This window comes from Vipera ursinii, assembly GCF_947247035.1.
Source record: "Vipera ursinii genome assembly, chromosome: 12".
In the NCBI taxonomy this organism is placed as follows: Eukaryota; Metazoa; Chordata; class Lepidosauria; order Squamata; family Viperidae; genus Vipera; species Vipera ursinii.
This window is the reverse complement of record NC_139525.1, coordinates 13182569-13200078: the sequence shown is the minus strand read 5'-3', so window position 1 is coordinate 13200078 and position 17510 is coordinate 13182569. Positions and strand designations below refer to the sequence as shown.

General features: G+C 41.4%; 1 protein-coding gene across 1 annotated transcript in view; it reads left to right on the top strand.

Annotated features, from left to right (window-relative positions):
* Window positions 1–16654, top strand: part of SMARCA1 (SNF2 related chromatin remodeling ATPase 1) — a 51018-nt gene extending 34364 nt beyond the window's left edge. Inside the window, exons 21-24 of the mRNA XM_083372199.1 lie at window positions 1749–1867; window positions 2575–2787; window positions 12883–12993; window positions 16146–16654. Coding sequence (XP_083228325.1) covers window positions 1749–1867; window positions 2575–2787; window positions 12883–12993; window positions 16146–16217 — 515 coding nt within the window. The 3' untranslated portion in view covers window positions 16218–16654. The remainder of the gene's footprint in view (window positions 1–1748; window positions 1868–2574; window positions 2788–12882; window positions 12994–16145) is intronic.
* The last annotated feature ends 856 nt before the right edge of the window (window positions 16655–17510 follow it).

Sequence of the window (17510 nt, the reverse complement as noted above, 5' to 3'; positions counted from 1 at the left end):
TTCTCGCGGGGGAAAAAAATGTTCTCGCAAAGTTGGAGTTGATTGATTGAACTTTTTAGTCCCACCCAGTCTGCCATTACCACTGCAGCCATGCCCACCCAATGGGCCACGCCCACCCGGCACCCGATGATACATAAGTGGGTTTTGGGTTGGAGTTTGGGCACTCGGTCTCTAAAAGGCTCTCCATCATGGAATAGGATCTTCTGCTTGTGTAGAGGGTTGGACTAGAAGACCTCCAAGGTCCCTTCCAGCTCTGTTATTCTGTTATTCAAAATTCTCCAACTAGCATGCTGGCTGGGGAATTTTTGGAACTGGAAGTCCACAGGTCTTAAAGTTACCCGGCACCCGATGATACATAGGTGGGTTTTGGGTTGGAGTTTGGGCCCTCGGTCCCTAAAAGGTTCGCCATCACTGGTCTAAGGCACCTGGACTGGGGCATTGTTTCAATAATTGCAATATGATGGCGATTAGAAGAAGAAAATGGAAAAAGCTGCTATGAACTACCAACCTTTGAACCCCTATGATACTTCCCACATTGATCAAGGCTTGTTATGAAGAGAAGATATCCACTAGCCTTGTAGTTTTCAATTATGATTTAAAAAACAAACAAAATAAAGCCTGTTTTATGCTTACTTGGATACTCTTTAACAGAGAAAGCAGGTGCCCCTGGCTGTTAGATTATGTGGAGCGTTGACACAATAGGTTTTTGCGATGACAAGTGGTAAGATCGAACAAACCTTTAGTCATTACGATGCTCCCCGGATCCCTCATAGAGTTTCCTAAAAAGTGGATAAAGCGTGCGCCTTTGGTGCAAGTTGCTTCGATGGCATCTTTCTGAAACGCTCTCATTTCCAGCTAGGCCATTTGCAGTTGTTTTGACATCGACACCGAAAGCTCAGAAGAAGTTCCAGCCCTCTGTGAGACCGTTAGAGGAACTAGCAGGTTCACCCCAATACATTCCAGGAATCCTGGGAAAATTCGGACAGCAGATTTTTACGCAGTGCTCGATTTACCTTTGGAACTCACTGTCGGAAACGTGCTGGCTGTCAGCTTGGTGGGCTTAAAAAAAGTGGGTTCCACCAATTCAGGGTGGATTCATGGGGATCCCTGGCTATTTTGCCTTGATGGCACTGGGCCTGCCTCTGAAGATTTGTCTGCTGGGAGACAGATAGGCTCCTTGTGCAGTTGCTTGGCCACTGCGAGAATAGACAGCTAGACCAGATGGGGCACTGTTTATGTTTTTGCGGTGTAAGAGTCAACGTGAAATGCCAGAAATTGCATTTTGGAGCAGAGAAGCTTAAGGTGGAAAGGGCTGTTGGCTTTAGCCTGTACTACCATTTTCTGTTCCTCTTGCACTCTCCCTTGAATAGCACCCAACTGGCTTTAAGCTTAATTGCTGATTTTAAAGTTACATTTTCCCTCCAGCTCATAATGCCCTCTTTGAAAGGAACGTCTAAAAAAAATTGGTGGGAAATTTGGATTGCTTCACCTCCTTCCAGAAGTTCAGTCAGATATGTCTTTTCTTTCTGTTTTGAATTTCTCACATTGCTGAGACCATTGGCATAAAAATGATTAAGGACATAAGATATAACTACATTTTCAGAATACTTACAATGTTCTTCTCACTGTAGAGATGCTGTAATTGCGTTTAGCTCAGCTTATGAAACTCACTGCTTTAATTGCTTTAAAGTAATATTCCTTTTATTATGGAACATCTAAGATTATTATTATTATTATTGTAATTTCAGCTGTATTTTGGGAACGTTGCAATGAACTCCAGGACATTGAGAGGATCATGGCTCAGATTGAAAGAGGAGAAGCCAGAATACAGAGGAGGATTAGCATCAAAAAAGCGCTGGATGTCAAAGTAAACCTGTCCATTAATATTCTCCTAATTAATCTTGTCCTTCAAAAACTAGCAGGTGGTGATTTCCCCCCCCTGCTGATAAAATTATTCTCTGTCCGTTCCTTATTTTTCATTTCAGAACTTCCATAACCAATCCAAAAGCAGGCAAACTTAATTTTCGTGTTGATATGTGTTTATAAAAATGTTAAGAATTGAAATGCTCCAATATATTAATTTTAATTTATATCATGTTTGTTAGTAACCACACAGATAGTTTTTCTCTGTGATATTCGGTCTTTAATCTGCTATTTTAAGTCTTCCAACAGTGCAGCCGTTGCCACTGTAATGGAATCCATCCACATTTGTTTAAATTGTACACTACCCAACTCCCAATGACTCTCCTTTTTTCTTCCACTTTCCCAGCATTAGAGCCACTTCCAGACCGCTACGTTTTCACATAATATCTTCAAAATAGGATAATTTGTCCCAGTGTAAGCATAATGCAATTCTGGTGTTACATCCCCAATATGAAGATCTTAATACTTAGTACTGCCAAATACATTTTGAGCGGAAATGATTTATTTGCTTTGACTTCGGCAAAATTCTAGTGAGTTTCCTACCTTTGAAGTAGACTGCATAGCTATTGAATGAGACGCTGACAGAAATGCCTAGCAAAAGAACTTTGATACATACATGTGTGTTTATATATTTTTTTTTTGAAACTTTAGATTGCAAGGTATAAAGCCCCTTTCCATCAGCTGCGAATTCAGTATGGAACCAACAAAGGCAAAAATTACACCGAGGAAGAGGATCGGTTCTTGATATGCATGCTGCATAAAATGGGATTTGATAAAGAAAACGTGTATGAAGAGCTAAGGCAGTGTGTGCGCAACGCGCCCCAGTTCAGATTTGATTGGTTTATTAAGTCCAGAACAGCCATGGTAAGCAAAGGAGTCTGCTGATGGGGACTTGGTTTATGTCTGTGTGTGTCTAGTTTTTTTTTTTTAAATCCTTTAGGTTTTATAGGTCTGTCATGTTGTTAGCTGCGAAGTTGTGTCCGACCCATCGCGACCCCATGGACAATGTTCCTCCAGGCCTTCCTGTCCTCTACCATCTTCTGGAGTCCATTTAAGCTCACGCCTACTGCTTCAGTGACTCCATCCAGCCACCTCATTCTCTGTCGTCCCCTTCTTCTCTTGCCCTCAATCTTTCCCAGCATTAGGCTCTTCTCCAGTGAGTCCTTCCTTCTCATTAGGTGGCCAAAGTATTTGAGTTTTAGCTTTAGGATCTGGCCTTCTAAAGAGCACTCAGGGTTGATCTCCTCTAGGACTGACTGACCGGTTTGATCGCCTTGCAGTCCAAGGGACTCGCAGGAGTCTTCTCCGGCACCATAGTTCAAAGGCCTCAATTCTTTGGCGCTCAGCCTTTCTTATGGTCCAACTTTCACTGCCATACATTGCAACTGGGAAGACCATAGCCTTGACTATACGCACTTTTGTTGACAGGGTGATGTGTCTGCTTTTTAGTATGCTGTCTAGATTTGCCATGGCTTTCCTCCCGAGGAGCAAGCGTCTTTTAATTTCTTGGTCTGTCATACTGTTTCTATTTTGAACTACTTCACTATTACTTATTTTGAACAATGAGAAAAAAACGTATTAAAATCTGCTGCTCTTGAGCTGTTTTGCTCTAATGCCACATTTGGATGGCTATTCACATCCCATCTAAGGATATGTAATGTCCAGATTTCAGAAGTGTCAGAATAGAGCACATGTTTTTAATTTTTTTACAAACTATTCCATTAAGGTATTAGACAAACTCATTGGTTGTATTATTGGGCCTCACAATAAACAGAATAACAAATTAAGAGGGTTGGAAGGGGCCATAGAGGTCTTCTAGTCCAACCCCCTGCTCAAGCAGGAGACTCTATATCATTTCAGACAAATGGCTGTCCAGTCTCAACCTCTAGTAATGAAGCACCCATAACTTCTGAAGGCCAGGCATTCCACTGGTCGATTGTTTTCACTGTTAGGAAATTTCTCCTTAATTCCAGGTTGTGTCTCTCCTTGTTTAGTTTCCACCCACTGTTTCTTGTCCTGCCCTCTGGTGCTTTGGAAAATAAGTTGACACCCCCCCCCCACTTCTTTGTGACGGGGCCTCAACTACTGAAATACTGCTAGCATGTCACTCCTAAGTCCTTTTCTCTAGACCAGGGGTAGGCAACCTCGGCTCTTTTATGACTCATGGACTTCAACTTCAGTCCATGAGTCATAAAAGAGCCGAGGTTGCCTACCCCTGCTCTAGACGATTCATACCCAAATCCTGCAACCGTTCTTCATATGTCTCCAGGCCTTTAATCAACTTAGTTGCTCTTCTTTGCACTTTTTCCCAAAGTCTGAACATTTTTTTTGTAATCTGTGCAGAAATTACATCAGCACAATAGCACAATACTGACATCCCAAAGGTGTTTTTTTTCCAAAGGCAACTGGACTTTCTTTGTTAGAAACAAAGAAAGTCCAGTTGCCTTTTGAAAAAGCACCTTTGGGACAATCGTGACTTGGGTGACTAAGAATCTCCATAGAGATAAAACTGGCATGTAAAGAACTAGAATTGGGGTCTGTTTGATGACACTGAAAATTAAAAGAAATTTGCCTGTCATAATGCCAAGGTGAATAACTGTAATGTGTAGGTGAATAATAATTCTTTGGGGTTACTGTTATACTCTGGGGACAGCTTCCACACTGGAATATTTTTAAAATACTCCATTGGCGATATTGGCATCCATTTAAACAATCTACCCGTGCTTTACATTGATTGTCTGCTTAAATTCTGCCTGGAGTGAAGAATTTTCCCTGCAAACAACAAGCGTACAGTTGTTTGACTTTGGGCAGATAAAATGAAATGACACATTAAATTTTAACTGCAGAAGATACCATTGCTAAATTGTCTCTGCAGTGTATCACTTCCAAACCTCAGCATGAGTTTCTAGAACTGTTTTCTTTAGTGCAAGAGAACATGAAAAGATGAACCAGGCGCAATAAATGTGAGTTCCTTCGGGGAATATTCAGATTTAATGGCAAATCCCAATGCTTCCATAAGAGACCAATACTAAGCAGATATATGCTAGTCTCTAGCTTATGTAAAAGAATATCTTATTTTCCATAATTAGCTGCTTCAGCTTTCCATAATTTGGCGTCTTCTACATACAAGCTACAATTCCCCCCACCCATTTTTGGGGGGTCATAAACACATCAAATTATTGGGGAAGGCTGATTTTGAAGAAGAAAAGGTGTTACTGATATACCCTAGAAGTTGGAACAGCATAGTAAAAAGTCTATAAAATTAGCAAGGATAGATTTGTTTCCATTTTCTTAACCGTGGGACCTTGGCTTCCTTGATGGGGAACTGAGGACAGGCAGAGCAAGCTCTTGGTACACCATGAAGTTATGGAATTTGTTGACACAAAGATGTAAAAACAAGACACTAGTTTAGATAAGCCTTCTCCATATGTCTCCTCCAGATGTGTGGGTGCCCGTGACATCTGGACGATGCCATGTTGTAGAAGATTGCATTAGCTGGAATTTGTTGACACGAAGATATAAAAATAAGACACTAGTTTAGATAAGCCTTCTGCATATGTCTCCTCCAGATGTGTGGGTGCCCGTGACATCTGGAGGATGCCATGTTGTAGAAGATTGCATTAGCTATTTTCGTAGCGGAGCAGTGGTGATTAGTAATGCTACTTCCAGGCTCAAGATACCTCTGACTGCCAATTGCTTGAAAGTGACAATGGAGTGGAAAATCATCTACTTGCAGGCTTCCTAGGAGAAGCTGAAGGGTGATGTGGTGAACAATCTAAAAACAGATGAATCCTTAACGTGAGCCAGTGAGTCTCTTTTTATATTCAGTCATCGATTCTGTTCGCTTACTGGGTTCATACTTGAATCTTCTGAAAACCTTCTGAAGTGTCTTTCTGCATGTTGCTTAGAAGATCTTCCTTGTGCCCTGATGGCCACAAGAGGTCTCTCTGGTTCTAGATAAATTAGCTGAATTACCCTCCGTGCAGCTCATCATCAGCCCTGCTCCCATTTGGAAAAGTATTTTTCAGACAACCCGTATAATTCTACGGCAAGCCTTATTTTCTCACAAGCACATAGCTTACACAGCATGAGTCCATAAGTGGCGTGATCCTTTCCATAGGACTCCTGTTTCTTTTGACCCCAGTCTGGAGGCGAAAACATATAGGGAACAGTTGCTGGAATTGGGTATGTGTAGTTTAACGAAGAGAAGGGTGAGCGGTGACATGATAGCAGTGTTCCAATATCTCAGGGGCTGCCACAAAGAAGAGAGAGCCAAGCTATTCTCCAAAGCACCTGAAAGAAGGAGAAGAAGCAACGGATGGAAACTAGTCAAGGAGAGAAGCAACCTAGAACTAAGGAGAAACTTCCTGACAGTTAGAACAATTAACCTGTGGAACAACCTGCCTCCAGAAGCGGTGAATGCTCCAACACTGGAAGTTTTTAAGAAGAGACTGGACAGCCATTTGCCTGAAATGGTATAGGGTTTCCTGCCTGAGCAGGGGGTTAGACTAGATGACCTCCAAGGTCCCTTCCAACTTATTAATAGATGCTCTGCTTCGGTAGCTGCTTTTCTTCTTAGTGACAAGTGATAGAGATGGGATCTCTGAGCACTACTGATTTGCAGATTTGTTCTTTTCAAGGCATGATGTTTGCCTGTTCCCATTGTACGTTTCCCCCCCCCCTATTAATCCAGGTTTGTTAGTGTATACATTCTGTACCGAGCGAGTCGATGCGCTGCTTTCATTTTTCCTTCCATTATTAACTTATATGCCTCATGGTCTTTATAAATGAATAAACAACAACAACGTTTCTTCCTTTCAGGACACAGGAAAGTTTTCCTGCCCCTCATATTGTGACAATTTCTTTATGATCGAAAAAATAGTCGCAGACTTCCTTTTAGAGGTCTTAGTAATTAACAGAGACGCTGATAGTATGTGTGACAACCAGCGCTTCGTTAGTGTACTTCCTTCTGTTCCGAATGATGGCTGTGTTGCAGTAACTGCACTTAATTAGAAAGCAACCAGGAAACCACCTTGAAACCTTCAAACCCAAAGGGTTACTACTTACAGAAATGGAATATTGACAACAAAAGATCTGAGGCATCTATTAACGCTACATGATTTGAATGTCAAAATATATGGCAAGCAGGAAGCTTCACGGAACAGTTAAAAGCTCACAGCAGTGATTATAAAGAGCCCTCGCGAACAAGCACGGCTCTCCATTCTTATTGGGGATGCGAGTACGATCTTTATAATCTGGGGTAGCATGGAATGCAAATAAGGTAACAAAAAAAAAACCCACTTGATTTGCTTTGTACGTGTGAAGAGGTAGCATAGCCACAAATAATATCTAAGTTCAGGTTTTGGAAAAGTCGTCTGCAATTGGTACTACCACTAAGTACTGCTCATGTTTCTCCACCAATTTGCAGAGTTGATGTTGTGCTCAAGTGTCTCCCATAAACGCATTTTCCAAGGCAGGGGATGTAGTAGCCTGGCAGACGTACCAGCCAATATTTATTGATCTAATACTTGGATTACAGTGATGGTCTAAGTGGCACCGATAACTTCCAGTAAATCCTTATGTCTCCATTGCCCTTAAGTTTCCATGGCCACACATTGCTCATGTCAGTGTAAGAAATATGAGAAGGAAGTAGCTCTTGGAAAATCTTCAAATTATGAAAGAGAAGTTCAGAGTAAAGATGTTTCACGCTTATCTCTGCAATACAGGCTTGGAATACTTCCAAGATACTCAAGGTATTTTCAATTTCGTGATTCAGTTTTGAGGTTGGTGTGCAACAGAAGGAAGTCAAAATCTCACCAGTCTTCTGCTATTGCCATATTTGAACAAGGAAACAATTCCCAGTGTAGTGTGTTAAATGAGTGGGAAGGAAAACACCTGGTATTGTGCATTCCTCCATAACAGGGGAACATTTTTAAATAGTCTAAAATATGTTGAATTATTTTTGGGTTGTGTATAAAAAATGGAAGAAACTCAGAAGCCAGAAACACTTTGGGAATCTGGGGACCAAAAGCCTTTTTTCATTCCAGGCACAGTTTTCAAAGGGATCAAATTGTTTTTCTTTCTTGTGTCCTTGTCAAAATGGCACCCCCATGAGAAGAATAATAGCTGTTTTTAGAACACACTTGGTCTTGTTTCATTCTGAATTTAATTTAATTTTGGGACAATAATTTGTGTTGAACCTTTCTGCATTTGCATTTCTTCATCTTATAGTAAGCACAAGCCCCATATTTGATAACTCTTAGTAGAGGCTTGTTCACAGAGAGCTTAAATGCTAGACGGTGTAGTTTTGGCAGAAAAGCTGGAAGTTCCATGATTTTTCCCCCTCCCCCCATTACCTGTTAACACACCTCTGTTTATTGAGGATTCACCTGCGGAGGTGGTTAGCAGCATCAGGTTTCTGGGTGTGCAGCTAATGAGTAGGCTGGCATGGTCTCTCAACAGTGAGACACTGGTGAAGCGGGCACAGCAGCGCCTGCATTTTCTGCGTCTCATGAGAAAAGCACATCTTCCTTGCCCTGTCCTTACCACTTTCTATAGAGGGACCATTGAGAGCATCCAGTCATACCGCATCACAGTCTGGTTTGGAAGCATCCCTGCTTCGCACAGGAAGGCGGTGCAGAGAGTGGTGAGGATGGCACTTCCTTCTCTCCAGGACATAGCATATAAGTGATGCTTGAGCAGGATCTGCAGGATTGTCTGGGATGTTACACATGCTCTCCACGGCCTGTTTTCCTTGTTACCTTCTGGGGGAGGGGGGGCTCCATAGTATCGGAAGCAGAACGTCCAGATTCAGTCACAGTTTTGTTCCACACAGTATCAACCTTGTGAATTCTCAAGCTTCCTCTTTCTGCTATGTATTCAAAATGGACAGTGATTAATATTTGTATATGTGTGTATGTATGTGTGTATGTATATGTATATGTATGCATATAGGTGTGTCATGTATGTGTATGGGTATATATTTTCTTTTGAGAGCAGGCAATAGAATTTCATTTATAATCTGGGCCAGTGTGCTCACGGTAAAACTTGGCAATAAAGATTGTCCTGTCCTGTCCTGTTTTGTCTGTGGGTTTTACGGAGGAGTAGTTATTTCATTTTTTGAATGGCTTTTGTTGCCCTTAAATGAGAGCATCGCTTCAGTGAAATATTATTTGCTACCGTAATTAAGCATATTGAGACCGTGTTCCAAGCCAAAAAAAGATTTATAATGAGATTGATGTGTTTGGTGTTAAAATCACAAGCGGTGTTTATAGCGCTCACGTATCCAAATTTTAGACGTATTTTAAATAACACAATCTGTTTCTCTATATAAAATGGTCGATTAGCAGAGAGCGGAGGAAATTTCATTGTATGCGTGGAAGCTTTAGGAAGGGATGTTTCAGTGGAGGAAAACGCTGCTGGTTTTCTTGGTTGCGAAGTAAATGAAATGGTCAACCAAAAATACTTCTCGAAATATGTTTTGACAACATTTCCATCCGTCAGTTGCAAATTGGTACTGCCTTGGATCCACACACACACACACACTACACTGGTACAGTTCTTGAAAAGAACTTCATGCATATGGAGGCCCACGCCAGCAAAAGAACTGGCAGCTGGAGCTTTGTATTTTTCTGTGGACAATAATAAAATTTTTTCTTTAACTTCAGTAAGGCCGGGTGGCTCATAACAATCAAATCAGTAAAACGGAAGGATAAGAAGAGGCAAACTTGGTTTTGCTCACTGACCGACCAATGGAAGTGCACTGAATAAAACCAGCAGCACAAAAACTGAAGGCAAGGGACTACTGGCAACAAGTTGTGGGTGAAGCTTACACGTGTTCTGTACCAGCCTACTACCGGCCCTGCAGAAAAGGCAGGGACAACCCCTTTACAAACGGCAAGAGGCTGGAACTAAGCCTGCCAAATTTATTAACGTAAAACAGAGCAAAACAAGACACGAACCATGAAACAGGAGCTTTTCAAGCGGTTGCCTTCAGCAAACCAGCCCTCCCACACATTCCCCTTTTAAACAGTTCAGGGTGTGGCTTCTCTCTGCCTCCTTCCGAGGTGCCCCATTGCCTTTCTCTGTTTACTCCTGATTGACTGCCTCCTGCGTCGGGCGTCCTTGATCAGGGCCAGCTGTGGGTCATCTTCATCCACGCTGTCAGGCTCACACAGCTGGGTCTGCGTCGTAACCAGATGGGAGGGGCCTGGCTGAGGGCTCTGCGGAGCCTCAAGGCTATCCTCTGCAAGCTCTCCAACACCCCCCTCCTCCTCCTCTGAATTGTCCGACCCAACTGCCGAACCCACCGGCTGACCCTGAATCACAACAACACGTGATAAGAAATGAATTTGTCTTGATGGTTCAACAGTCGTGCAGATTGAAATGATCAGAGGGACATGCGAACTTAAATAAAGAGCAAGAATCAGCTGCGGAACTGGAAATAGAGACGAACAGGAGTTGTGGTTTCTATGGTGCCCATACAACGGCGGGGGGGGGGGGGGAAGTGAGGGGTCTTTCTCTCTTACCAAGGCCTGGGTCAAGGGATTTCTATGTCCAGTGCCTAGTTTTTAACAATTGTGCCCATGCTACCCAATTTATTTTTATTTTTATTTATTTTAATCCCATTTATATGCCGCCCTTCTCCGAAGACTCAGGGCGGCTTACAATTTAAGCACAAACCAATGTGCTTAGCAATAGCCTTCATTCTGTGTATATGCCTGCTTATTAGGGCTTTCGCCCCCCCCTCACCCCCCCGCGGCATTATTACAAAGTCAGCTTATTGCCCCCAACAATCTGGGTCCTCATTTTACCTACCTCGGAAGGATGGAAGGCTGAGTCAACCTTGAGCCTGGTGGGACTCGAATCTGCACTAATTGCAGGCAGCTTTTGTTACTTAAGGAGGCATTAGCCCACTGCTCCACCAAGGCTCCTTTGAAGAATTCTTTCAGAATCGTACAATCCCAGGGCTTGGAAGAGACCCTGGAGGTCTTCTATTACAACTCCATGCTGTCCTGGACAAATGGTTGTCCAATCTTTTCTTGCAAACTTCCAGAGATGGAGCACCCACAACTCTGGGGGTGGGGTGGCGGGCAAGCTGTTCCCTTGGTTAATTGATCTCACTGTCAAGAAATTCCTCCTTATTTCTAGAATGGATCTCCCTCTGATGAGCAGTAACCTGTCCCGTCTTTAGGTGCTATGGAGAATCAAATAAACAGATGAAAGGCAGCTCTTGATTCTTTGCTATTGACGGTTTTCAGGAATGTACACTTCTGTTAGGAATCAAAACTGAAAAGCAAAACAGGGCAACGTAAGAATAAAAGCTTTTTTGGATTAAAATTTGGTGGAACATTCAAAAGATTTTTAAGAGGAAGATAAAGTTTACTCCACAATTATTTTTATTGGGTGTTATTACAGATCGTGATACTAAAGAAACTAACTTAATGTTGAATTTGATAACAGCTGCAAGGCTGTTGGTAGGGCAATATTGGAAGAAGGATTGCTTGCCTACTATAGAAGAATGGGCGCTTAAAGTGTCAAATTTAGCAGAAATGGCTAAGATTTCTGCTTATTCGAAGGATCATTCACAAGAAAGATACATTTCGGTCTGGAGAAGATGGATAGATTATATTCAGAATAAATATGGGACTAAAAAGTTTCATTTAGCCTAGGAGTAAATTTTAGATTGCTATTATTATTAATAGTTTATTATAGTGGAATTTTTATTAGTTTTAAGTATATGGTATTACTATTTTTAGTATTAGTATGGTTTAGTAATTTGGATATTGTATTGTTTAATAATTTGGATTTTGATTTGTTTATGTTTTTTATTATTATTATGTATACTTTTATTTTGCTTGTATTTATGTTAAAGGGGAGTTAAAGCGCATTATGAACTTGGTTATTTATATAGTTGGTTAATGTTAGTTAGATTATGATTATTATATTTGTAACCCTGTACTCAGCTCTGGGAAGTGGGGGAGGGAGAGGGGGCGGGTTTGGGGTGGGTTGGTTTTGGGGATTTTTTGTAATTTTTATAAAACTTTTCAATAAAAAGAAAGAATTTTTTTAAAAAAAAAAAGAAAGGCAAAGAAATTTTTCCGGAGAAAATTTGTATCTTGACAAAAAAGCACATCTCACCAAATGTACCTTAGATTAAAGTTGTTCTCCGAAGCAGCTTGATAGAGCCGAAGTAGAAAGCTGCAGAATTCTGTTTAAAGTGGCCAGCTGTTTCTAGAAAATCAATCTGGCAACGTCTACCCTAAAGCAGAGGTCCCCAACCTTTTGGGCACCAGGGACCAGTTGCATGGAGAAAGGTTTTTCCACGGACCACAGAGCGTGCGTGGTTTTGTGTGTGTTGCCTGCATCCTGCGGATGGGGCTTGTTTGTGTGGACCGGTCGTTGGCATGCCGCAGCCCGGTACCGGTCCACAGCCCGGGGGTTGGGGACCCCTTACCCTAAAGGATCGCTCAGTGCTTTGGATTCTGTTTGCAGCTGTATCTTTTCCTGGGGTCTTAATGGCTGCCTTTTGGAACTGCAGCATGATCCCAGGGAAGAATGGTCTTATATAGAGGTGCACGTTGGTGTCATATTCACACTCTTTAGTACTCCCGGGGGCCTTTCTGGAATTGGATTAAAAGTGCAGTTCAGATGTATCCTTAAAGTAGTTATTGTACAATCTCACAGGACATAATGAGGGCTTTGGCCCACCTCTCCTTCAATCCTTTGGATTATAACTGCTTTAGAATGCGTCCTACTGCTAAAGTCAACAAACATAAATGCTACGTTGCCAGCATGAAGCACATTTTAATAAGATTTCTTGGCTTCGTTTCAGCCTTTCAACATGCATGAATTATCCGCGCCTTCTAGCCTGGACGTCTTGCCTTTGAATGTTCCTGCTCAGCTTCCTTTGGTTTAAACTGCTGCAGAACTTGATATTTCTTTTTTGATCTTACACAGGAACTCCAGAGACGGTGTAATACGCTCATATCACTCATTGAAAAGGAAAATATGGAAATTGAGGAAAAAGAGAAAGCCGAAAAGAAGAAGCGGGGAACCAAGACGCCGGTGGTAATTAATGAATATCTACTACTCACATCATTTATTTTTTTGCATTTAAAACGCGCCATATTTCCTTTGGCGAATTCAGAAGAAGCTTTGAAACAGAAAGGAAAATAAATGGAAGTGTTCAGATTCAGTGAAAAAACATAAACCAGTATAACTCAAGAACAACTCAAAATCATATTGGCCAATAGGGGAAAATCTTGCAGCTGGATAAAAATATATATATCCATCCTTCTACAATAAAAGAAAGGGTGGGGGAAAAAATAAAACCATTCCTAAGGCCATTTTTTTTATTTTAAAGTCGGCTTTTCAAATATTAGATTGCAAGTTCTGTCTTTTCCAGTGGTGGGTGTGGAGGGACTGCTGAAATAATGTACAAGCCCATTGCATCTTTACTCTTCTAGTAGTTGCAAATATTAGTATCTTAAACTCAATTTGTTTTCCTAGGGAAAAATTGAGTAAGAATTCATAAAGGAGAAGTCTCACCAAGTGCACTTTAATTTTTAACTGTAGTAACTTACAATTAATGATAGTAATAAGTATGATTTGTGATCAGTGACCTATTACTTGCTGTTTTTATATGTACAGGATGAGCTTATGCACTGGAGACAAATTCCTTGTCTGTCCAATCACACTTGGCCAATAAAGAATTCTACTCTATGCTAAACGAGGAATATCTAAGGCAGGGGTCTTCAAACTTGGCCCTTTTATGACTTGTGGACTTCAACTCCCAGAATTCCTCAGCCAGGCACACTGGCTGAGGAATTCTGGGAGTTGAAGTCCACAAGTCATAAAAGGGCCAAGTTTGAAGACCCCTGATCTAAGGGATGGGAGGTCCCAGGCACTAAGTGGTTTTATGAGTTACATTTCTTGGATAGTTTGCATAGAATGTACTGGTTAAAAATATGATGAGTTGTAGTGGGGAATGAATTTGAAACTTTTAAATTAACGTGTTTAGAGCTTCACTGAGTAGATAAAATGATTCTGGTTAAACAAACAGCACCCCAAATGCATTGTTCACCATTTTTGTTGGGAAAAAGCATGACAGTTAATTAAGAGTTAGTTACAATTGCCTATACCCCCTAGTCCAATCCCCTACTCAGGCAGGAGACCCTATACCCTTTCAGACAAGTGTCTGTCCAGTCTCTTCTTAGAAACTTCCAGTATTGGAGCATTCACAGCTTCTGGAGGCAGGTTGTTTCACTGGTTGATTTTTCTCACTGTCAGGAAGTTTCTCCTTAGTTCTAGGTTGCTTCTCTCCTTTATTAGTTTCCACCCATTGCTTCTTGTTCTGCGCTCAGGTGCTTTGAAAAATGAGTTGACCCTTTCTTCTTTGTGGCAGCCCCTCAAATATTGAAACACTGCTACCATGTCACCCCAATCCTCGTTTTCTCTATACCAGCCATATCCAATTACTGCAACTGTTCTTACGTTTTAGTCTCCGGCCCTTAATCGTATGCGGCTTTAGATTAAGTATTGGTGATACCTTCTGTGGAGGGAGTGTCTTCTTCCAAGCTTCCTGTATCTATTGATCCGTTCTGCGCAATGGCTGGGAGTTATTTTGCCTATTCTTTGCAGAATTGCTTCTTCATCTCACTGATTCTGGGGGCTTCTTGCCCAGACTGGTTACTTTAAATATCTGCTTCAGCATTTTCAATTAATTTAACGATGAGGTCTTTGAGCTGGCCATTCCAAAATAAATCAATTTCTTCTGTTTCAGCTATTCTGCTAGACGTTTACAAGTAGTTTTGGTCATTGCTGCATAGCCCACAGGTGCTTACATTCAGCTCCCAGGTATCCCTGATTTATGAGTTCCACAGAGAATGTTTTTTGATAGGGCATACACAGAGAATAAGGAAGGCGATCTTGATGGAAATAGGCAGGAACTGTTCCCTAGGCAAAAGAAGGCTGAAACATTTTTTTAAAAGTCCAGAGCAAGGAGATATCATTCAGAAATGATTGACAGACACCCCCCCCGTCTCTAAATCACTGCAGTATAAGAAGGGGTGAGGGTCAACACAATCAGACTTGTAAGATAGCACTATAGCACAGACTGATATACCACTTCATAGAACTTTATAGCCCTCTCTAAGCGGTTTACAGAGTCAGCATACTCCCACCAACAATCTGGCTCCTCATTTTACCAACCTCAGAAGGATGGAAGGCTGAGTAAACTTTCAGCTTGTCAGGATCAGACTGCTGACTGTGGGCAGAGTCAGCCTGCAGTATTGCATTCTAACCACTGTGCTACTATGGCTCTTATATCGCAATGGCACTTAGATTTATACACTGCTTCACAGTGCTTTACAGCCCTCTGTAAGCGGTTTACAGATTCAGCATCTTGCCCCTAACAATCTGGGTCCTCGTTTTACCAACCTCGGAAGGATAGAAGTCAACCTTGAGCCGGTCAGGATCGAACTGCTGGCAGTTGGCAGAATTAGCCTGCAATACTGCATTCTAACCACTGCATCGCCAGGGCTCTTAAGATGCTGTTCTTAATGGCCAATCTCAATAAAAAGACATTTTAGCTTTCCTGTGGAGCTGATCTCCTAGTTAGTCTACCTACTGGGCCTGATAGCGTGATTCAGATAGTGTGCCTCTGTTATTGAAAGGCAGTCGTGGCAACCAACGTTGTGTGTTTTACAGCCTTTCAAAGTCAGGCAGGGTTATTGTTTAATCGATTGGAACATCTGACTCAGCTTCCCCCTTTAAAAAAGCTGGGTGGTTTTTTTTTGGTAGGATGTTCTCAGTTTTTTTCAGCAAAGTCATTGAATTTGATTAATGAGTTTAATAAAAAAAAACATGCCATACCGGTCCGTTTCAGGTGGTGTCTGTTTAACTCGGATCGCCGTGTATTAGTAGAATTTATTTGGAAGTTCTGACCACACTGGAGGTCACAGGCCGTTTTGCAGGATTCCAAGCGCAGTTTGAAAAGCTTTGCAAATTTTCGCTCAGCACTCTGTGTCTTTTCAAAGGCCCCGTTTTGTTCATCTTTTGGGTCGAAATGTGTCTATATGGATGGATGAAAGTTAGTGAGGGTTCTTTGTTACCTTCAGCTGGCAACATAATGGCCTATTCAGTTTCATTACCTTTCTGAAATGCTGTGTGAGTAATGAAAATGACATTTTCTTTTTTCTTTCCTCCCCCCTCCCCTTTAGTCTCAAAAAAGAAAAGCCGAATCTGCTGCAGAAAACTCTGGAAAAAAAGAATCCAAGAAAGCAAAGACGTAAAACTGAGAAATAGTATCCAACTGGAAAAAAAATTTTTTTTCTCCCTTTCTCACCCATGTTTTTGATGCTCTCTGTGTATTCTTAGTAATGTCCCCCCTCAATTCCTCGTGGTTTTTAATTTTTGCAAATCTGTATTTTTTACAATTGCCTTCCTTTTACCTATTGAGTAGCTTAATATTTTATGCATTCCAATATTTTTGTGCACTTGTCCTTGGTGATATTTCCCATGTCTTCAGCAAAAATTTACTCGGCCCTTGTTCCTCTATAAAGATTGTGCTGAGGTTTTTTTTTTTAGTTTTCATGTTTTATACACTGCTGTTTTCACGCCAATGAAGAAAAAAACCCAAACCCCATTGATTCTGTAGTTGTATTATTGTTTGCTACTTTATATAATTGTGGAAGAACTAAATGGAATTAAAATAGCCTGAGGTTAAAGGACACAATTAACGTTGTCTGCTAATTTTCAAATTCTTTTTCAGCTACAGTTTTTGATTTATGTATATATATTTTTTAATCCCATTTATATCCCGCCCTTCTCTGAAGACTCAGGGCGGCTTACAATCTAAGCACAAATCAATGTGCTTAGCAATAGCCTTCATTCTATGTATATGCCCGCTTATTAGGGCTTTTGGCCCCCCCCAAGCGGCATTATTACAAAGTCAGCTTATTGCCCCCAACAATCTGGGTCCTCATTTTACCTACCTGGGAAGGATGGAAGGCTGAGTCAACCTTGTGCCTGGTGGGACTCGAACCTGCACTAATTGCAGGCAGCTGGTGTTACTTCAGGAGGCATTAGCCCACTGCTCCACCAAGGCTCTTTTTAAAGTAGCATTTACAGAATTGTCTGCAAGTATATCAAAAGTAGTTTTTGTTTTTGAAAAGGCAACTCGACTGATTATTTCGAGGAAGAAGAAGACCTTTCGCTTCCTGTCCTGGAAGCTTCATCCGTTTTGTATTGAATGGTGTGGGAAATGGAAAAAACAGTTATTGACAGTTGAGATTAGTTGGTGGTGATGAGGGGCAGTGATGGGTTCTGATAGGATGGTGGTGGGGGAATGGAAAGATTGTGTTTTCTTTGCAGTCAAAACACTCTGAGAGTGTTGGGGTTATCTGTGACCTCAAGTGTGGAATCAGAGGTGTGGAATCTTCTTGGAACAGCCAAAAGGAAGCGTCTTCTTCTTCTTCTTCTTCTTCTTCTTCTTCTTCTTCTTCTTCTTCTTCTTCTTCTTCTTCTTCTTCTTCTTCTTCTTCTTCTTCTTCTTCTTCTTCTTCTTCTTCTTCTTCTTCTTCTTC